This window comes from Puma concolor, chromosome A1 (genome assembly GCF_028749965.1).
Source record: "Puma concolor isolate L17-30 chromosome A1, mPumCon1.1.hap2, whole genome shotgun sequence".
Lineage (NCBI taxonomy): Eukaryota > Metazoa > Chordata > Mammalia > Carnivora > Felidae > Puma > Puma concolor.
In genome coordinates, this window is record NC_141667.1 from 97,590,824 (window position 1) to 97,614,455 (window position 23,632).

Below are 23,632 nucleotides of genomic sequence, written 5' to 3' on the forward strand. Positions count from 1 at the left end.
CTCTTCCTCTGCCTCTCTCCCCTGCTTGTGTGCTCTCTCTCTTTCTCAACAAAACAAAACAAAACAAAACAAACAAAAAAACCCAATACCTTCCAATTAGCTTATAACAACTGATAGACAAGAGAACATGAAATGTTAATAGTCAAGTTTCAAAAGAAACCTTTGTGTGAGTGGTGATTGGGGTGGAGGAAGTGGTGTCAGGATGCACAGAGTACAGCCCAGAGAGTCTCCTTTTCCCAGGAGACTCTACAAAGTAGACCTTTGTATCATTGACAGGTAGCGTCTTCAGCCATCAGAGCCATTCAAACCAGTCTCAAAATAAAACAAGCCTAGGATTAGGCATTCAAGTTGCTGTTTTACCAAGGTTCATCCTGTATATATTTTAGTAACAAAGCATGTTAGTCACCTAGATTTACTAAAATATTAATAAGTAAGTTGACTCTTCAAAAGCTTTTCCAGGGGCGCCTGGGTGGCGCAGTCGGTTAAGCGTCCGACTTCAGCCAGGTCACGATCTCGCGGTCTGTGAGTTCGAGCCCCGCGTCAGGCTCTGGGCTGATGGCTCAGAGCCTGGAGCCTGTTTCTGATTCTGTGTCTCCCTCTCTCTCTGCCCCTCCCCCGTTCATGCTCTGTCTCTCTCTGTCCCAAAAATAAATAAACGTTGAAAAAAAAAAATTTAAAAAAAAAAAAAAAAAAAAAAAAAGCTTTTCCATATAATAAATTTTAAAAACTCAAAACCTTTCTTAAATAAGCGAATTTTTAAAATTTGAAAGCTTTTCTACACAATAAATAAAATAAAAATTATTTACAATATTTAATTCATTTCAAGTTGTCTTTGTATGTTTTATGATCTCTGTTAATATAGTAATACATATTTATATATCACGTGAGAACAAAGATATACACGTATTTTAGTGGGTATGCTTAAACTTAAAAAAATTTTTTTTTAATGGTTATTTATTTTTGAGAGGGAGAGAGTGCGAGCAGGGGAGGGACAGAGAGAGAGGGAGACACAGAATTTGAAGCAGGCTCCAGGCTCTGAGCTGTCAGAACAGAGCCCAACGTGGGGCTGGAACTCATGAACGGGGAGATAACGACCTGAGCCAAAGCTGGATGCTTAACCGACTGAGCCACCCAGACGCCCCTGCTTAAACATTTTTTTATTTTACGTGGGTGCATGGAGATGGCTTGAGGTCAGTCACTGGGCTTTTTGAGGTTGTAGAGGTTCACGAAAGAGCAGAAAGGATTATTAAATACATAGAGCATCATTGGCTTTAGTGACAGTTGATGGTTTTCTAATGCCATGTTTCCTTTCATATTCATTCACTGTTAGCCTACTATAAGGAAGAGATTTTTCTTCTCCCTATTTATTTGCGTATGTATTTATTTAATCAACAAGGATTCATAATTCTTATTTTATTCAAAGAGTTATAGTTCCTAATGATTATTCATGTCTCTGTTTCATCTTTCCTCTTTTATTTTCTCTTCCAACAATAATCATTTTCTTTCCTCAAATAAAAGGTAGGCCCCTTCCTGTCCTCCTTATAGACTTGTGGCTATTCTAGCACCTTCTCTTCTCTCAGTTCTTAGGTCTTTCTCTAAATGCTCTGGCACTTAATCATGTGCTCTTGATTTCATTGTTTGGTACATGAAAGTTTCAAGACTTCAGTCAGGCCATAACATCTTGAAGGATAAGAACAATGTTTTCTTCTTCAAAATTCCCATTTAATATATCCTTGCTGAAGCCCAGAACACAAACACATTGTACCCTTCTTACATTCCATGTCATAGGATTGGCGCATAAATTAACAATAAATGCCATGTATGATACTACATTCAGATATCTTACATTAGGGCACTGGGTGGCTCAATTAGTTGAGCATCCAACTCTTGGTTTGAGCTCATGTCATGATCCCAGGGTTGTGGGATCAAGCCCCATGTCAGACCCTGTTTTTGGGCTTGAAATTCTCTCCCCCTCCAACTAGAATGCTCATTCTCTGTCTCTAAGAAAAAAAAATCTTACAATAAAAAGCACAGATATATTTGACCCCAGATTTTATTACTAATTAATTAATTAATTTTGGAGTTTTATTAAAAAAGTTTTTTTATTCTCAAGTTAGTTAATGTATGGTGTAGTCTTGGCTTCAGGAGAAGAACCCAGCGATTCACCACTTACATATATCACCCAGTGCTCATCCCAACAAGTACCCTCCTTAATGCCCATCACCCATTTACCCCACCTCACACCCTCGCACCCCCATCAACCCTCAGTTTGTTCTCTGTATTTAAGAGTCTCTTATGGTTTGCCTCCCTCTCTGTTTTTATCTTATTTTTCCTTCCCTTCCCCTGATCATCTGTTAAGTTTCCCAAATTCTACATATGAGGGAAATCATATCCGTCTTTCTCTGACTGATTTGTTTCACTTAGCATAATACCCTCCAGTTCCATCCACATTGTTGCAAATGGCAAGATTTCATTCTTTTTCATTGCTGAGTAGTATTGCATTGTATATATATATATACCACATCATCTTAATCCATTCATCAATTGATGGACATTTGGGCTCTTTCCATAATTTGGCTTTTGTTGGTAGCACTACTATAAACACTGGGGTGCATGTGCCCCTTCAGATCAGCACTTTTGTATCCTTTGGATAAGTTCCTAGTAATGCAATTGCTGTGACCCCAGATTTTAAACACAGATTAAAAGAGAAAAGCTAGCTGATAAAAAATACAGGGTACAAAAACATTAGTAAAGGGACTCCTAGCTGGCTCAGTCAGTGGAGGATGCGATCCTTGATCTCAGGGTTATGAGTTCGAGCCCCACGTTGGGTGTAGAGATTACTTTAAAAAATAAAATCTTTAAAAAAATAAGTACAATTTTTATACCTGAGAAACAAATTAAGCCCAGCACTTACTTCTGACTGTCTCAGCAGCAAGGAAGTGAAGGGAGTAGGAATTGTTCGGTAGAAATAAGTATACCATTTTAGTAAGAGTGACTAACTTTTCCTTAACTAGGAATTCCAGAAGAATTTGTTCCCTAAATAAAGTTCATTGGGCTAAATGTCTTGAATAACAATTTTGCAAAAATTAACCCACGTGACTCTTTCCAATGCAAGATTATTAATTTATAATTCTATGAAGATAGCCTTCTGGGGTGGGGAAGAAGAGGACTGATGTAGTGTAGATATACAATTTTTTGGTGGTCTGGTTTACCCCAGGTTAAGCTCAGAGGATCTTGAGTATATGGTAAATGGAACCCTACACCACTGCTTATGAATATCATTGTTTTCAACTGACAGGAGATACACGGAAGACATATCTAGTAGACACCCGAAGGTTAGGGATTCTCCATTAATGATCTGGAAAGTCTCGTATTCAAATGAGATAGCTGAGCATGTAACGGAGAGTGGAATATTTGAGAGTGAAAGAGCCTGACTTGCACTTCCGTTAGAATGGCACTTGGCTGTGAGAGCACCTTGAAGCTCAGCCAGGATCTTTCTCAAGAAAACAAAAGCAAACAAACAAACAAACAAAAAGCTGTGCATATGTTCAGATGTATGAACAAGTATTTAATAGAAGCCCCAGGGTTCTGGCCCATAAAGGACGATTAATGAACTATCAATGGGGTGCTTTTGAGTTCAGGAGAACCAAATAACCTACCACTATCATAGAAAAACCTTATAAATCCTTCCTAAACAGATTTTATTTTGAACAGACTGTGTTCTGATGAGCTTTCCAGGATAAATTAGCTGCAAAATGGGGCCCCAGATACTTAATTGAGAGAACCTGCTTCATATAATTGCTTAGAATTCTTTTTTTGGATACTACATTGCATTTGCCAGAATTAATAAAAGGGGTTTGGCATGCTACTATTTAGATATTTTTTGTGACTGTAATTCATAAGGATTTTTTCAGCAAATATTTGTGGGGTATAATCAATGTTTATCACACAGGTTAAGCTTCAACAAAAGTCTGTTCACCAATTATCCAGGCTCTAATTCTCAGGAATTTACCAATTCTTTTGAATTTTCTTTTCCAATTTTCTTGAATTTGGGAAATTTCGGGAAAGGGAACAGGAGGGCTGTTCCATTTAAGGGAATGGCGGGGATTGGGTCAAGGAAAACTTTGCCAGTCCATGTTCCTTCTCCTCATGGGAACACACGTGATTTGCTGGTTTAGGTCCATGTTATATATCCCCCTCCCCATATTCTTCTTAACAGCATGTATTACTAAGCCTCTCCTCTAAATCATCCCATTTCTGAATCTGCAAACACTCTTTCCTTAGTAAGTTTTAGGGACTTAAAATATATGTTCATTGGCTGACTCTCACATTGCTTATATGGTTCAGATTGATTCTCATAACTCTGCCATGAGTTTTATGCCCCGGTGTGCTCAAACTGGAGCTGATGTGTTCTCATGTCAAAGAGCTGGCTCGTGCTTCTCAGTTTCTTGCCAGCAATAAATGACTGCTTAACAGATAAAGTACTAAAACTTAAAGAATGTTGTTGGCAAGGATATGGACAAAAACAAACCCTTGTGCACTATTGGTGGGAATGTAAATTTGTATAGCCACTGTAGAAAACAGTATGGGGGTTCCTCAAAAAATTAAAAATGGAAATATCATATGATCCAATAATTCCACTACTAGGTATTTACCCCAAGAAAACAAAAACACTGATTTGAAAAGATATATGCACTCTTATATTTATTGCAGCATAATTTGCAATAGCCAAGATACAGAAGGGTGATGTGTGTGTATATATATATATATATATATATATATATATATATATATATACATATATATACATACAGTGGAATATTAAGCAGCCATAAAAAAGGATGAGATCTTGCCATTTGTGACAACATGGATCGACCTAGAGGGTATTCTACTAAGTGAAATAAGTCAAATGGAGAGAGACAAATACCATGTGGTTTCACTTATGTGTGGAATTTAAAAAACAAAACAAATGAGTAAACAAACAAAAAGCAGAAACAGATCCACAAATGCACAAACTGATGGTTGCCAGAGAGGGCGGGAGTAGGGGGAGGGCAAGAGGAGTGAAAGGGGTGAAAGGGAGTGAGAGATACAAGCTTCCAGATTATGGAATAAGACGTGGGGATAAAAGGTACAGTGTGAGGAATATAGTAAACGGTACTGTAATAGTGTTACATCGTGACAGATGGTGGCTACACTTGTGATGAGCAGAACAGAATGTATAGAGTTGTGGAATCTCGATGTACCCCTGAAACTAATGTAACACTGTGTGTCAACTATACCCAAATAAAAAAATTAGAGAATGACAGGTTTTTTTAAAGTATTTTCTCTCCTTCTCATTTTAAGGCAGGTTTAACAACTTACTTTCATCCTGGAATAAACTTGAAGAAGATACATTATGCTAGCATCAAACTTTATGAGAAATTGGAAGAGGAAACTGGACAGGTAGATGTATTTAACTTGAAATTTCTTTTAGGTCGATTTCTCAGAACTGTGTAAGATTTCTGAAGAATTTGGACATATTATCATGTGTGTAGTGACATTAATGGCATGTGAAATGTTTAATGTGGTAGAGAAATCTAATGAATGTGTAAGGTAAGAACCCCTCGAATTTGCTCTGTTTTTGGTTTAATTTCTTGAAGTACATTTCCCATGCAATTCACCACTCTTCTTGATTTTTTAAATAAGGAAAGGATAAAAAGCAGCTTTCAAAAATATCTTTCATCAGTTACTATATCTAGAAACTCAGAAATCAGAGTATTTCAGCAACTGGATTACAAAGGATCTGATGGCCGTGCCTGAAGATTGTCACACAGCTTTGAAAAGTATTTCACTAAAAGCCCCTCACTTTTATTTTTATCTCTTCTCATGCTTACATTAGTATTCTCAAAATAAAGTCACAGGCAAACACTACCCATAGGCTAAGATGGAAGTTTACTTAAATTTTTCATGCTATTTTTCCTTGCCTAAAACTATCAGATGGCCCACAGCCAAAGGCCAGAGGGGGAGAGTCTTCATCAAGTGAACCCTGCTTGCCTTTCCAACGTTTTCCCTTGCCACTCTTTGCTATGCTCATACGCTTCAGTTAATCTTAATTACATATAGCTCTGGAATGTGCTGGGCTCTCTGCCTGAAACAACATTTTCTCTGGCCCCATCTCAACACTCACCCTTTACCCTTCCCTGAGGTCACCCCCTTTGAGAAGCTGTCTTTGACTTCCCCCACCCACCAGTCAGGACAGCTCAGGGCACTTCCCTTGGTTCTAACAACATATGTATGTTCTTACAACGTTCCTTTAACACGAATCTCTCCCCCCTGCCCCCCGCTCCTCCCTGTTGTGTTGCTTTACTGATCGATCTTCCCTCGGGACTATGAGAAACTTGAGGGCAAGGAGAAGATCTTTTATTTCTGTAACCTAGGGCCTAGCTGAGTCCTTGGCCAACTGAAGGACATCAAGAACTGTCGCATGAATGTTGTTTTCACTTCACATGAGATCTCATCACTGCAACATTCTGATTCTTTACATTCCTTCCTCAAATCCTTTGTCTTTCTCTTTGTCACACAGTTTTCTTTTATTCTGTACATGAACCCTATCCCGTGTTATTGTAATTGTGCTTTCAGCTGTCTGCCTTCCCCTGTAGACCATAAACTCCATGCAGAAGGGTCTTTGCTTCTTGTTTGTAATGCATCTCTGCGGCTTAGCATGGTGTCTGACACAGAGGAGACAATTAGTAAATAGTTGCTGAATGAGCATCTTTTTGTAAGAGGCAACTATTTGATACAGTTATCTCTTGCACGGCATAGACCAACTCTTTTCTTACACACTTGCATTTTCATCGTGCTGAAGGAGAACCATGTTTGAATGCCAAATAATGATTTATGTATGTGTTTGTCTTGGCATTATTGTCACAGGTGGTGGGGTTCCATCAGCCAGGGAGTATCAGAATCGCTACCACTCCTGTAAGGGTAGATGAATTTAAATATCAGATGACTCGGACTGGCTGGCATGCAACAGAGCAGTATATTATTGAGCCTGAAAAAATTCAAGAGATGTTTCCGCTACTCAACATGAATAAGGTATTTATCTTAAGGGTGTTTTCGCCATCCATTAACTTGAATTAAGAGTAGAAAAAGTTACTTTAAGAAGCTTATTAAAGGTAGAAAAACTTTGTGCGCACATCTTGAATGGTGAAATCAGATAGATGGTTAATGCTAGAATTTGGGTACGTAACAAGGTGGGCTATTACGTATGCCAAATTAAATAAAAAAGTAATGAAAAAATGTTTTCTACCTGGGACAACTAACGAGACATTTTCAATACCTTTTTATTACTATGTCCCCCAGACCTAGGGGTTTCCATACATAAGTTTCTGTTGAGAACTTCAGAGAAAACAATGACCTGGTATGATAAATATATAGAGAGAAAGGTTGTCTTATTGAAACTTTTTACAAAATCAAATTTAGAGGTGCCATGCTATGTTGCTCTGTAAATATCTTCTAGCTCATAACTGTACTGCCAATAGGCTCCAAACCAGATATTTATCTGGTTTTAACTATTTGCTTTTGTTTTGCTAGTCAATACTCCCATTCGAATAGTAAGAATGGCTAACACTGTGCTACATAACACTATGGCACAGATTTATGTACCAGGTACTACTATGCTAAGCTTTTCATAGGCATAATTTTATTAATATTCACAATAATATTATACAGTATCTATTATTACTAAACAGGAAACTGCAGTGTAGATAGTTTACATAATGGAACCAAGCTCATCCAGCTAGAAAGAGCTGGAGCAGAGACTTGAAGCCAGGCTCTCAGACTCCCTTGTACTCACTACTCAAGTATACCACCAGGTGAGGCTGTCGAGGAACATAGAGGCTTAAAGTTTCTCCCTAGTGACTACCTGTAACATCTTTGAACTGTAGCAGCACCTTGTATCACTGAGGGGGTGCTGGGGCTGTTTGCCCTCGTGAGTCTTTATAGGCTGCTGGCACTCTCTTGTCTATAGTTTTGTGTGATGACAGTGTGGTGGCAGAGTGATGTCGCATTGCATCGTCTGCATTGAAGTTCCACCGATGTAAGAATATGTTATATGTGTTTATATGTCACCCTCGGAGTGCTTTGCTGGAAGACCTCACCATCACAGTGTTTTCTCAAAGGTATTGGACAATGGAAATACGTGGGAAGAATATTCTCTGGGTCTGGGGCAGGGTGCCAAATCAAATAAATACAGGATTACTTCAATGAGGACATATCCATTATAAAATACCAACATGACATTTGGAAGTCTACAGTAATATGAATTCCATTAAAATCAAAACAAGTCTCTTGCACTAAAACTATAACAAGAGATTGGATTAGTATAATCAAAAGCTACCCACAAAGAAAAGATTAGGCCCAGATGGCTTCACTAGTAAATTCCACTAGACATTTAAAGAAGAATTAGTACTAATCCTTCACAAATGTTTCCAAAAATAGAAGAGAAAACTTCCCAACTCCTTCCATGAGGCCAGTATTACCCTGATACCAAAACCAGACAAAGACATGACAAGAAAAGAAAGACATATTGTGCATATCGGTGCAAAAATCCTTAAGAAAATACTAGCAAACTGAATTCAGCAATATTTAGAAAGGATGATGCAGCACGACCAAGTGGAATTTATGCCACGGTTGCAGGGTTGATTTAACATCTGAAAATCGATCAATGTAATGTGCTACATCAATAGAATAAAGGACAAACACGCATGATCATTTCAACAGATGCAGAAAAGACACTTGACAAAAGCTCCTTGTTTGGTGCTCAGTAGATTTCTGTTGAATGGATGAAACCTGAGTATAATACTGCACAGTGTTCCTTCTATCAACTCGGTTCATCAGACTGTCATTCTTCTTTGTTTCCACGTGGTACCCAGACTGAACTCCTAGCATAGCATAGGTATTCAGGTATTAAGCTGTTGAATGACTAAATCAAGTATACATTTTCCTGACACTTACATATATTTAACAAGTGAATTTATTAACAGTATTAAACAATTCAATATAAATAACTGATCGGTTAGTATTAGATTAGCTGAAAATGTTAGAAACCAAAATGATAATGCTTAGACAAGATACAAGATAATTTCTCTCTCAGTAAGGCAGTGCAGGATTTGAATGATGGCTATTTTCCACAAAGACTTCAGGAACCCAGTCACCTTCTGGATCATTGCTGTTATTCCTAGGGTGTGACTCTTGTGTTCTTATTCCAAGATGGCAGCTAGAGCTCCAGCTGTCATGTCTGCATTCCAGACAATGGGATTGAGGAAGGGCAAAGAAGAAAGGACAAAGGGCATATGCCAGTGGCTTTTAAAAAAATAATTCATGAAAGCTGCCACATGATGCTTTCATTTTTATTTCATTGACCAAAACTTAGTAATACTTTTAGCTACCAGTTGGAACTAATAACTGCCAACTATTGGAAACTGTTCTTAGTGGCCATGTGTCTACATAAACATTCAGTGTACATTGCCATGAGGGTTGGGGGCGAGAATGGATATTGGAGACAATTGCAAACCTCTATTAAGTAGCCTGTCTACTTAACATTCAGTGTGAATCCTGCCCTAGTTTGAGATTTGATAAAGGGAAAAGAAGTACAGATTGATCAATCTGATGCCATGGTACACTTTTACAGTCCAGTTTTACACAGAATAATGGATATGTATTTGTTTAAATATTGACTCTTTTATGATCGATTTAGATTTTAGCTGGACTGTATAATCCTGGAGATGGTCACATCGATCCTTACTCTCTAACTATGGCCCTAGCTGCTGGGGCTAGGAAATATGGTGCCCTTTTAAAGTATCCTGCCCCGGTGACTTCTCTGATACCCAGGTCAGATGGAACATGGGATGTTGAAACACCACAGGGATCTATGAGGGCGAATAGAATTGTGAATGCTGCAGGTAAGCATTATATATATAATTCAATATATGTGTAATTAGTAGGTTTTTTTTCAAGTGGCAAAGAAATAAGATATTTGGCCATAGAGTAATATCTAATATTTTACATTATGTACATTGTTAGGGAACACTGTAACATTCCGAAGGTGAACATTTTGTCTGTTTCTAAGCTACAAAGCCCTCCCTCCATCACTTTGCTTTTGGTGTGTGAGATGTCACCCTGTCCTTGGTTACCCATAGAAAGTTGGTGTTCTTCTCCATTCTCTGTTTTCTTCTGCTCCAGATCATCTTTTGCTAATGATGCTGCTTTTTCTATGTTCACTCTTTCTTTATTCTAATAACCAAAGTCTAGTGTTCAAATTCGTGAGCATCCTTTTGTTCTCAGTTTACTTTTGGGAGCAGATCTGATCATTTGTGTGCTCTCTCATCCTTTTCTGATTCATTGACTTCCATCAAAAAAACGTTTAACTCTTTTCCTTTCTGAACATTATTAAATCTATTTCATAACCTTGATTTTTTACATTGTTCTGTAACAATTTAGACTCAGATTAGTGAAGTCAAAAGGGATATTTGAGTTAATCTCACAACCCACCCATTTTTCCACTGTGGAGACCAAGTTCCAGAAATGTCATGTTACTTGGCAAAGCAGCAGAGTTATGTTGGGGCCAGGTTTTGGACCTGAGTCTTTTGATTCCTGAGTTAATACACTTTCCAACAGGTCATTTACCTGTGGAGTCATTTTCAATTATCAGACATACAAAAGTAAGCTCTTGTGCAAAGGAAAATGCTTATGCAGTCTGAACTGGACTAATAATTTGTATTTACCTGTAGTTCATAGCGGTTAATTTAAAACCCAAAGTAAGCAAGAGCCAGTAACTGATTTTCTTGTGGTCTGTTCTTGGAGTCACTACTTAAATTATAAAATGAAACCAATCTTTATTATTTATCATATCAAATTATATTTAAGAGCTTAAATTAGTATTTTTGAATTTTTCTAATCCATGCCCTCCATTTGAAAAGCATAAAAGTCTTATGCTTTCTTTAATATTATTTGAAATTCAAAATAATGTAAAAGGACTTGCCTACACAGTAAAAGCAAAGGAACAAAACATTGCTTTGTTTTTGAGCTTTGCCTCTCACCCCACCCCACCCCAATCCCTATCTGGTAACCCATCACCATCCTTGGGCACCACTGATCTAAATTTTGTGAGAAGATTTAAGGCAATGAAATCATTCATATTTTCTTCCGCATGTAGCAAGGATTCCTTGTAATCTTGTAACTTTATGGTCTCACAAAATTATTGTCTAAATCCATTGAACTGTTTTTATAGTGATAGCAAACTAAACAGATGAAACAAACACACTCTGACCTCCATACCAGACATCACTAATTGATCACTGCACTTATTTCAGATGGGCTTGGGCGTGTTCTCCCATGTCTCTCAACACAGTGCTTCAGGCAGCCACACGCTCCCAACTGATATTTTGAGAAATAATGTAGAAGAACTTAATTTAACATATTTTTTGATGTTTTCCTAAGATGGTAAGCTTTTATTTACATAATTCATTGCCACTGTAATACATTTTTCCTTTTTTTTTTAATGTTTATTTATTTTTGAGAGAGAGAGAGAGAATGTGAGCTGGGGAGGGGCAGAGAGAGAAGGAGACACAGAATCTGAAGCAGGCTCCAAGCTCTGAGCTGTCAGCACAGAGCCTGATGTGGGGCTCGAACTCACAGACCACGAGATCATGACCTGAGCCGAAGTCAGATGCTTAACAGACTGAGCCACCCAGGCACTCCTGTAATAAATTTTTTCTAAACCATAAACTGTGAGGAATAAGGAATCACTGAAGATAAAGATAGAATAATTCTCAAAGACATCTGACCTAAACCCAGGGCAGTGGTTACCAGATGAAGTTTTCTATGCAACTGTGAAATCTTGTGTGGTTGGGTGGGGGAGGGCTATGGCAGGAGGTCCTGGAGTACAGCTTTTCTGGTGCCGGCCTGGGAAAGAAATCGCTGGAATTAGGTTGACAGTGTGGCCCTGCATTTACCGCTCCATGGGACCTAATTTTCTCCAGCCTGGATTGTTCTCCAGGATGCCCTTCTTTGTTCTTTCTTCCGGAGGTGTTTTACCCAGCCACATCTACTCCCTCTCGCATCCTCAGTTTTTGGTAAGCCAAGCAGCTCCTTCTTGAAAATTGTGTGAAGAACTGTGCTGTCTCAATGTTCAATTCTTTATCTCATGCAGATCGTATCTCTGGCCCATAATCTTGTTTTTTTTTGTTGTTTTTTTTTTTTTGTTTGTTTGTTTTTTTTCTCTTTTCTTCCTCGATCTCTTCTCTTCCACTGGGTAAAAGTTACTGGAGAAAATCTAACTGATTGCATATTTGTAGTCCATGGAAGGTGTGGAGAAGTGTGTGTTTAATTATTTGTAAGTCTGCTTAAAAAAAAAAAACACCTTATTTGCAGTACAGAAGGTCAGTCTCAGTAACTGAGGGCAAAGGTTTGGGTATGCTCGCTTCTAGAACTGAAATTAACAGAGATCAGTTTTATGAATAAAGCATCTGCAGAAAGCGTTGTGTTAACGTGATTTGAGAATGCGTGGCTGACAGATGTATCCCAGAGTTACTTAGTGAGACCAGGATGTCTCACAAATTCAGGCAAGGCCTTCAGGCTAGCTCTGAAATCTGATTAAAGCAACCAGGATATAGACTTGGAAATGTGACCAAAATATAAAAGACGTAAACACCACCATTATGGTACTCAACTGTACCATAACCTGCTAGAAGTTTCTTTATGTGAAGTCGTAACAGAAGGCAGCTGAGTCTTTAGTATATTCATGAAAAGGAAAGTCTAAAAGTAAAAATGTGTCCGTTTGGGGTGCCTGGGTGGCTTAGTTGGTTAAGCGTCGGACTTTGGCTCAGGTCATGATCTCGCAGTTGACAAGTTCGAGCCCCGCATCGGGCTCTTTGCTGACGGCTCGGAGCCTGGAGCCTGCTTCGGATTCTGTGTGTCCCTCTCTCCCTGCCCCTCTCTCGCTTGTGCTCTGTCTCTCTATCAAAAATAAATAAACATTAAAAAATTTTTTTTAAAAATTAAAAAAAAAAAATGTGTCCGTTTGCTGATGTGTTTCCAGCATTGTCCAGGTCTATGGGGCTCTCTGGCCCAGAGACACATGTATTGCCAGCCATGTGACCTGGGCAAATTACTCATTTGTAAAACGGAGAGAATAGTTCTCATCTCAGAAAGCTGTTATGACTGGTAAGTAGCTAATAATGTAAAGTACCCTGAACAGAACCAGTACCACACAGTAAGCACTAGAAAAAATACGTCTAGTAATTATGATTATAATTGTTTCCTTGAAAGCCTATCTGCCCCTCCCACCACCCCATCCTGGGAACACTAGCATCAGTTTGCTATAACTTCTGGGCACAGGCTTTTAACCTTACCCACCTCCTTTCACTTGTTCCACTGTCACACAGCACCCATTCTGTTGGTACATTTGGTTCTCAAACTGATGTACGTATGAATTGCTGTGGAAAGTTTCCCAGATTTCAAAAGATTCTAATTTAAGTGATCTGGGTGGGGACTCAGAAGCTCTATTTTAAGCAAGTACTCCAGGTACTGTAGTGTCTGTTCCAGATGGTCTGCAAAACATCTTTAGAGAAACACTATTACATAGATGTTCCTAGAGGAGAGAGAACATAGTAACTTTATTCTTTTACATTTTTTTTTAATGTTTATTTATTTCTGAGACAGAGAGAGACAGAGCATGAACGGGGGAGGGTCACAGAGAGAGGGAGACACAGAATCTGAAACAGGCTCTAGGCTCTGAGCTGTCAGCACAGAGCCCGATGCAGGGCTCGAACCCACGGACCGTGAGATCATGACCTGAGCCGAAGTCGGACGCTTAACCGACCGAGCCACCCAGGCGCCCCTCTTTTACATTTTTTTTAACTTTGTTTTTTAATGTCTATTTATTTTTGAGAGAGAGAGAGAGAGAGAGAGAAACAGAGCACAAGCAGGGGAGGGCCGAGAGAGAGGGGAGACACAGAATCTGAAGCAGGCTCCAGGCTCTGAGCTGTCAAATCTGTCAGGCACAGAGCCTGATGCTAAGAGCCCGACGTGAGGCTTGAACCCAGGAACCACGAGATCATGATCTGAGCCAAGTCGGAAGCCTAACTGGCTGAGCCACCCAGGCACCCTGTAGTAACCTTATTCTTGAGCAAGCAGAGCTGAAAACTAGTTTTGGACACTTGTGACCTCTTGGGATAAAATAGTCTAACTTGCCTTTGGTACCTGAAACTGCTCAGGGGCATGAGAAGATATTTTATTATCACGTAAGTTTTTTCTCTGCCTGGTGAAGAATGTTTCTCTTGACTCCTTTTCTACTTGACTCATTAAGCCTGAGATAACTTTATAAACTTTACTTAAGACTTTTCTTAATATGGTAAATCAGAAATATGATTGGATCATGCCAACGTGAAGCCCAGTGTTCGGCCAAAAGAGAATTGCTTAATTTTGCCTGACACTCTGCATCAGAGAATGCCACTGTATAAACAAACCATCACTGTCACCGTATAAACCACCTTGTACAAGTAAACTTGTCTATGAACCTTCACTCTTCATTTTAACTCTATTTCTATTAATCATTGCATTAAAAAAAAAAACAGAAGCCATTTCCAATAACTATTTTTATTGACCCTCCTGTTGTTTCTCAGGTCATAATGGTAGATTTTAGTGATTCTTCCATATTTGTCTCTCTTACCTTTGAACTTGGTGGGTGGGTGATGTAGCGAGAGTTGAATTATAACCACACCAGATTTAGGTTAACTTGCTTGACAGAAAGAGGAAGAAAATGCCAACAAACACCACCACTATAGGGTAAAACAGCATTGGGCTTGTTTTGGAGTGTAAAATCATACAGTTCTATAATACTTACGCATATGTTCCCACTGTATTTTAATGATCAAGTGCATTAATAAGCAAACAATTAGACTCAGAAATTCATAAATATGTTTGAATAGGAAAGAATTTATTTTCTTCAATTTATGCTTTTAATTGAAATAAGTGTATTGAGGATACTGGAGTGGTTTGAATTGCTAGGCTAAATATTTTGGCTTTTTATATTTTAAATCTGCTGTGGTGCATATAAGTAGCATTTATGGCTTTCCTATATTTTCTTACAAAGTTCTTCCATTGAAAATTCACTTCTTCCTACTAACAAAAATAAATTAAATCCTTAAATTATTAAAAGACCAACAAGAGGCTCTAATGCCCACAAGTAAGATTTTTGGTTTGCAAATAGACATCCAGTTAGGGGGCTATTAAAGAAGTATTGCCAGGGGACCTGGGTGGTTCAGTCAGTTAGGCATCTGACTTTAGCTCAGGTCATGATCTCACAGTTCGTGAGCTTGAGCCCCACGTCAGGCCCTGTGCTGACAGCTCAGAGCCTGGAGCCTGCTTCAGATTCTGTGTCTCCCTCCCTCTCTGCCCCTCCCCCCCACCTTGTTTTCTCTCTTTCTCTCTCTCTCTTTCTCTCTCCCCCTCTCTATCTCTCTCTCTCAAAAATAAATAAATATTAAACAAACAAACACTTATGGCCAGTTTAGCCATTAGGCCAAAGCAAAACAACAAAGCCCAAGGATGACATTTAGATAGTAAAATAGAAATAATTAAAAAAAATTTTTTTTAATGTTTATTTTTGAGAGAGAGAGAGACAGAGTGCAAGTTGGGGACGGGCAGAGAGAGAGAGGGAGACAGAGAACCTGAAGCAGTCTCCAGGCTCTGAGCTGTCAGCACAGAGCCTGATGCAGAGCTCGAACCCACAAACTGTGAGATCATGACCCAAGCTGAAGTTCGGTGCTTAACCGACTGAGCCACCCAGGCACCCCAGTAGAAATAAATTTTGACACATAGGGTACATAGTCTGGGTTCCCAGACTGATTCATAATTGATGATCCTGTATTTAGCTCTGAACCTCATAATGACATAGGCTTCAGAACTCTTCATTAGATTCCTAAAAAAAGCAGAAACAGAAATGGTTAAAAAATTGAGTGCAACCTCTAAAGAAATAACTTGAATAAGATTCTCTAATCATTTGAATGATTACTCAAAATTATTCTGAAGCAAACAAGCAAATAGAACCTCCTTCCCCCAAATAATCTGCTGATGGGTCAGGCAACACCATGTCCCTGCCAAATAATCATTCTAGATTCTAAAATACCTTTATGCAAGTGAAGGTGTCTTGGATTTTTAAAACAAAATCTTCCCACAGGAAGAAAACCAATAAGGTATGATGATTCCAAGGTGTCCCAGTGTGACATGGGCATGTCTCTTTCCTTCTCTGGACTTTAGCTCCACATCTGTGTACTGAAGAGTCAGCTGGGGGAGAATCAAGGGTCCTTTCAGCCACAATCTGTTTTTTTCTTTTGCAAAGGTAAAAATAACATTCATCTCCACCGGTAAGACAGTCCCAATACACACTGTGAACTGAGATACATTCTCATAGAGGTACTCCCACTTACTGGACTCATGGTTCCTTCATGCCCGTTGCAAGCAAGGATCTTACAGATGTATTCTAGCCAAGCGTTTACAATAACAGATAAAACTTACTGTGCTATCTCTCCCAAAGTATATATTTTCAAAATTTAAGTTAACAGAACAATTCTGTATTTGTAGAATCTTAGGCATCAGTAATGTGGGGAGAGGAGGGTCTGGGGGATAGAGGGATTGACTTGGAAGGCTTTCTTGTGCACAATTATTATACCGATCAACATAGGCCCCTTTATTGTTTGATCATTTCTGTTTCAGGAGTAGGGTCAGTCCATTACTGTCTTTCTTATCAATATTTGTACATTTTATATATTTGGGTTGTTTGGTTTGTCCTTCAAATAAATGTGTTGTTGTTTTCCTGCCTGCCTCTGCTTATAGACAAAGTATTTTTTCAGGAATTACAAACTCCTGAAAAACAAGTATGTATCTGTTAGATTATAGGTGTCTTCAAAACGCTGGGGCAGGTAAAATACTCGCTTCCCCCAGGTTCAGTTTTGTAATGACAAAAAATTTAAAGTTGTTATCACATTCTTTAGACTTTCCATGAGTACTGAAGTCTTCTCAATATTTTATCTGAAAATAAATTGCCATATCCGTGTCAGGTGTAGTATGTTTACGTATGTGGTAACATTTTAAAATGACTTTTTTTTCTTTAAGGATTTTGGGCTCGTGAAGTAGGTAAGATGGTGGGATTAGAACACCCTCTCATTCCGGTCCAGCATCAATATGTTGTGACATCAACTATACCTGAAGTGAAAGCTTTGAAACGAGAACTCCCTGTGCTCCGTGACCTGGAAGGATCCTATTATCTGCGACAGGAAAGGGATGGGCTTTTGTTTGGTCCCTATGAAAGTCAGGAGAAAATGAAAGTGCAGGACTCGTGGGTCACCAATGGAGTCCCTCCAGGTGGGTTCCACAAATGCAAGTGTGTGCAGGTCGGGCACATATGTTTTGTCTTCTCTGTGGCGGGGGCTGGCTGTAGACTAAGATGACACCGTAACATTAGACTACTGGATACCTGGGACGCTGGAGGTGAGGGGTTTGAGGCCAGCTCTGTTCTCATGTCCCTTTCACCGATCACAGCAGGAAGTAAGGAAAGAGAGAAGAGGCAGTTGGTGATGGAGAAGCTGAAGAAACATATCTTCCGCTTCCAGGTAATTTTTCACCTGCCCGCACCAACCTCCTTCCTCCGTACTTTTTCCTCGCTCTCTCACCTGCCTGGTCTAGTTTCCGGATTTGGATATAGCTGATATTGTGCTTTGACGGTTGGAAACATGGCAGGTAGCAGAGACAGGATATCCAGCCTACTAAGAATGAAAGCGTCAGAGTCTGTCACAGAGCAGGATAGGTTGCTCCTGCAAACTGATGCCCTCTCCTACTCCATAAATAAATGTAGAAAAGCCCTATGCGAAGTGGGAGGAACCATAGTTTATGTAAGGGAGGTGGACCCATTTTGTTTTTCATGAAACATTTCTACAGAGCTAAATTAAAGATGGAGGTTACCTAAGGAGGTAAACAAAACAATCTATAGAAAATACTAAAATGTCATTGGGGCACTGAAATATTATAGGGGATATAAAGAAATGGAGGAAATTGTACTTCCTAGAATTATACTTTGATAAGCTACTTGGGATAGGGACTGAAGTTCTCCCCTACTCCTCAATACACATATGCCCATGTGACCATGAATGATCACTAAACTGCCTTCCAGAGAAGTTGGGCCAGCTAGCTGAGGGCTTTTGTTTTGTTGAGTTGGCTCTGCACATTTGGGCTTGCATGGAAGAGCTCCTGATCTCAGGAGGGCTGATGGCCACCTGAGAACCTTCCTTTCTGTTCTTCCCTCATGCTGGCAGCCTGTCTTCCAAATAAATGTTTTGTTTTAAAAAAATTTTTTTTAATGTTTATTCATTTTTGAAAGACAGAGAGACAGAGCACAAGCAGGGAGTGGGGCGGAGAGAGAGGGAAACACAGAATCCGAAGCAGGCTCCAGTCTCTGAGCTGTCAGCACAGAGCCCGATGCGGGGCTTGAATTCACAAACCGTGAGATCATGCCCTGAGCCGAAGTCGGATGCTCAACCGACCGAGCCACCCAGGCACCCCATCTTCCAAATAAATGTTGAACAAATATTTAAATTTCCAAATTCAAAGTTGGAGGGAGAGCCAGATTGTTAGCTGGTCCTGGGCACGTACATGTCCTGGTCCAACCCTCGTGGTCTGCAGGCCTCTGTGCAACTGACCCAACATGCTTTTCACAGGAGGAACAAGAAGCTGGCTGACTGCTGTGTGGGAAAGTCACCAGTATTGGTGGAGAAGTTCTTTTAGAGGCTCATCTGTGGCTTCAATCATAGTACCTTTTACGAATGAGGAAATTATTGTGTTTCAAGACCCTGACTCTTTTCTAAGAATCTAGCTCTCAATTACGTATGGGAGCGGGCGTGCGGGAGGAGGCCTCCATGCCATTCTTTCTGTGCTGAGAGCTAAAAGGCATCTAGCATCCATTATTCTAGATCCTGGAGTAGTTTTCTGTTTATGCCCTGTGTCCTGACATGACTTTGCAAGCTCCCATTTGCCCTTAACTGGGAGGATAGGTCAGACTTTTAGGGTTAATTAAAAGATAAAAGTTCTCTCTTGACAAACCAGTTATTGTTTGTTTTTTAAAATTATGATTGGTTTACATGTTGAAAACTGTTGATATACCTAGATTTATATTTATTATTAATTAAGAGGATTAACTTTCATGATTTTATTATTTCAACAAAAATAAATTATTATTCTCAGAAATGTGATGGGTACTTATCTGTTGATAGTGAATATTAAGTTTAGACTTAAAAAAAAAAAAGAAGAAGTACCTTCCATAAGACCATCTTTAAATGTAAACTGATTCAGACTTAAGTCACTTTGGAATACCTGTCAGGGCAATTGTGGCATCCTGACCACAATGGTATGTCTCTTCAGGGTTTGGAAAGGAGCTCTTTGAGTCTGATCTTGACCGAATTATGGAACATGTGGAAGCTGCCATGGAAATGGTTCCAGTCTTGAAAAAGGCTGATATCATCAATATCGTCAATGGTCCTATCACCTATTCTCCTGACATTCTGCCTATGGTGGGGCCCCATCAGGGAGTCAGAAACTACTGGGTGGCTATAGGCTTTGGGTAAGTATCTCTTTTATTATTTTATTTTATTTTAATTTTCTTTCTTTTTTTTTTTTTTCAACGTTTATTTATTTTTGTGACAGAGAGAGACAGAGCATGAACGGGGGAGGGGCAGAGAGAGAGGGAGACACAGAATCGGAAACAGGCTCCAGGCTCTGAGCCATCAGCCCAGAGCCTGACGCGGGGCTCGAACTCCCGGACCGCGAGATCGTGACCTGGCTGAAGTCGGACGCTTAACTGACTGCGCCACCCAGGCGCCCCATTATTTTAATTTTCAAGAGAGCGAGCACAAGTGAGGGAGAGGGACAGAGGGAGAGAGAAAGAGAATCCCAAGCGGGCTTCACGCCGAGCATGGAGCCTGATGCGAGTTTCTATCCCATGATCTGAGCTGAAATCAAGAGTCGGGTGTTCAATTGACTGAGCCAACCAAGCACCCTGAGTATCTCCACTTAATTCAACATTTATTATAGAGTCAAGTATCTTTTTTAATAGAGTCAAGTATTATAGATAAGTCTTGTCTCGTAATCTCAGTCCAAAATGGAAAATGAGAGACGGGCAGAGAGTTTTCTTCCTTAAATGACCATTGAGATATGAGGAATAAGATATTTCAATCTTCAGGTGCCTGGGTGGCTCAGTCAATTAAGCGTCTGACTTCAGCTCGGGTCACAATCTCTCAGTTGGTGGGTTTGAGCCCCATATTGGGCTCTGTGCTGACAGCTCAGATCCTGGAGCCTGCTTCAGATTCTGTGTCTCCCTCTCCCTCTGCCCTAACCCGGCTCGCTCTCTGTCTCTCTCTGTGTCTCTTAAAAATAATAAATAAACATTAAAAAAATTTTTTTTTAAATTCACTTTTAAAATCCTGACTGTATAATGGTTTAATCACTTGTATAGGTTTTAAAGATGATCACATAGAAGGGCAGTGATTTCCTGGAAACCTCTCTTCGCATATTTCCTGCCATTTCCATTATTCCTGTCTCTTTTCATGCTGTGTATGTTCATATTGGTCAATTTGCCCCAATTTTACAAGGCTGTTTTCATAACACAGTGTGACAAACATAATACCGAGTATCAAATGAATAACGTATATGATGCCTTTTTCACCATAATTCAGGTTTATCCAACATAATTTGTTTCTTTATGATTCCTCAGGTTGCTTACTATTTATGATTCTGTTACCCATTTGATGCTTCATCCTTAATATTTGTCCCATTAATTTGTTGAATATTAATGTCAAGCCCACTTTACTATCATATCACAGCTTCTAATAATCTATTTTTCTTCTGCATTTTATTTGGCCATGTATTCAACTAATATCTCATGTTTGCCAGCTCTGTACAAGGTCTCTTTGCTAGGCACTGGGCTACAGCTAAAAACAAGGCATTGAGGTTCGGCCAGAGGTGTGTGACTGCTTGGGGTGCTGTTCTGCCAGTACAGTGGAGGGGCTGTGGTCTGAACTGAGGGAGCAGCAGCAGGGACTGAGAGATAGGAGATAAAATTATTTAGACTTGATGATTGATTGCATTAGGTCTTGAGGAAGAGAAAAAAAGCAAATGATGGCTAACTTTCTAACTTGACCCCTGGTTGGATGCTGGGGCCATGGGGACAGAGAATCAGGAAAATAATGAGTTTCATTTTTGAAAGGTTGGGTTTGAAGTGTTAAGTTGATATCTTTGGGACATCTAGAGGGAGAAAACTAGATGGAGACAGAGGACCTGGAAGGTATAAAGTAACTGAGGGTTTAGGTAATCAATAGCATCCATATGCAGGCATGTGTATGTAGGAGTGTTTCTCGTGTACATTACTTGAATATCTTCTTTAGAGGAATGCTTATTCATATACTTTGCCCATTAAAAAAATTGATTATTTGTCTTTCTACTGTTGAGTTGTAGGAGTTCTTTATATGTTCTAGACATAAGACCTTTATCAGATACATGATTTGCAATTTTTTTCTTCCATTCTGTGGGCTGTCTTTTCACTTTTTTAATGGTGTCCATTGAAGCATGAAGGTTTTTAATTTTGATGAAGTCCAGAATGTGTATTTTTTCTTTTTTTTAGCGTGTAGTTCATATATAAGAAACCATTTTCCAGTCCAAATTCATAAAGATTCATACCTATGTTTTCTTCTAAGAGTTTATAGTTTTAATTCTTTCATTTAAATCTTTGATCAATTTTGAGTTAATTTTTGTATATGATGTGAGGTAGGGGTCCAACTTCATTCTTTTGTGCATAACCAGTTGTCCCAGCACTGTTTGTTGAAAAGACTGTTTTTTGCTCATTGAATTCTCTTGGCTTCTGAGATATCTTCTTTCTGACGCCACTTCTGATACCCACATTCAATTTTTCAATTTTCTAATTCTCTGACACCAACTGGGTGTCCAACAATTCAATTCAATTCTGATCTTAACTTCCAGAGTTAGTGGTTAAGGACTCAGTCCCACGAAACTGCCTCCACTTCAGATACCAGTTGCAAGTCCAGGGATCACCTGTACTTCTGACTGGCTGTAACTTTGCGAGTTCCTGCAACCCCCTTTTCAGGCTTGACAGTTCACTAGGATGGCTCACGGAAATCAGGAAAACACTTCCTTTTACCCATTTATTATAAAGTATACAACTGAGGAACAGCCAAATGGAAGAGATGCACAGGGTGAGGTGTGAGGGGGAGGAGTGTGGCACAGAGTTTTCATGCCCTCTTTGACACACCACCTTCCTAGCACATCAGTGTGTTCAGAACCTGAAAGCTCTTTGAAGTCTGTCATTTAGGGGTTTTTATGGAGGTTTAATTACATAGGCATAATTGATGAAATCATCGACTATTGATGATTCAACTTCTTGAACCAGCCCCTATTTAAGCCCCCAGGTATCACTCACTCCACCTTGAGTCATCTCATTAGCATACAAAGACTATAAATTCCAGAGGTTTTAGGAGCTCTGTGCCAAAAATTGGGGACAAAGACCAAATATTTATTTTTTATTATACCACAACTTCCTTGACAAAAGTCACTTCACCATATGTGTATGGGTTTATTTCTGGACTCCCAATTCTGCCATTACCACATTTTTTTTTTTTTTTTTTTTAGCGTTTATTTTGAGAGAGAGAGTACTTGCTTGCGTATGAGTGGGGGAGGGGCAGAGAGAGAGAGAGAGAGAGAAAGAGAGAGAGAGAGAGAGGGAGGGACAGAATCCCAAGCAGGCTCTGCACTGTCAGCACAGAGCCCCACACAGGGCTCTATCTCACGAACCATGAGATCACCACCTGAGCTGAAATCAAGGGTCAGATGCTTAACTGACTAAGCCACCAGGCACCCCCACACTGTTTAGATTACTATAGGTTTGTAGTAAGTTCTGAAATTGAGAAGTGTGAATTTTTGCTCTTTTTCAAGATTGTTTTGGCTACTTTGGGTCCCTTAAATTTTCATGCAATTTTTAGGACCAGTTTGTCAGTTTCTGCAAAGAAGCCACCTAGGGTTTTGATAGGCATTGCATTAAATCTGTAGATCAATTTGGAGAGTATTGTTATAACAATATTAAGTCCAATTCATGGACATGGGATGTCTTTCCATTTATTTAGATCTTTTATTTATTTATTTATTTATTTATTTATTTATTTATAAATTTTTTAATGTTTTTATTTATTTTGAGAGACAGAGCAGGAGCAGGGGAGGAATAGAGAGAGTGAGACACAGAATCTGAAGCAGGCTCCAGGCTCTGAGCTGTCAGCACAGAGCCCAGTGTGGCGCTCAAACTCACTAACCATGAAATCATGACCTGAGCTGAAGTCGACGCTCAACTGACTGAGCCACCCAGGCGCCCCTGTTTAGGTCTTTTAAAATTTCTTTCAGCAATGATTTGTAGTTTTTAGAGTACAAGTCTGCACTTCTTTTGCTAAATGCATTCCTAGGTCTTTATTATTTTTGATTCTGCAGTTGGCTGAATCATAGAATTATTGATTTAGTCAACAAATATATGTGGATCATTGACCAC

General features: G+C 39.4%; 1 protein-coding gene across 3 annotated transcripts in view; it reads left to right on the forward strand.

Annotated features, from left to right (window-relative positions):
- Window positions 1-23,632, forward strand: part of DMGDH (dimethylglycine dehydrogenase) — a 70,359-nt gene that overhangs the window by 6,310 nt on the left and 40,417 nt on the right. For all 3 annotated transcript variants that reach the window (XM_086698110.1, XM_086698095.1, XM_086698102.1), the window contains exons 3-7: window positions 5,344-5,442; window positions 6,910-7,074; window positions 9,737-9,941; window positions 17,155-17,403; window positions 19,453-19,651. In XM_086698110.1, coding sequence (XP_086554236.1) covers window positions 5,344-5,442; window positions 6,910-7,074; window positions 9,737-9,941; window positions 17,155-17,403; window positions 19,453-19,651 — 917 coding nt within the window. The remainder of the gene's footprint in view (window positions 1-5,343; window positions 5,443-6,909; window positions 7,075-9,736; window positions 9,942-17,154; window positions 17,404-19,452; window positions 19,652-23,632) is intronic.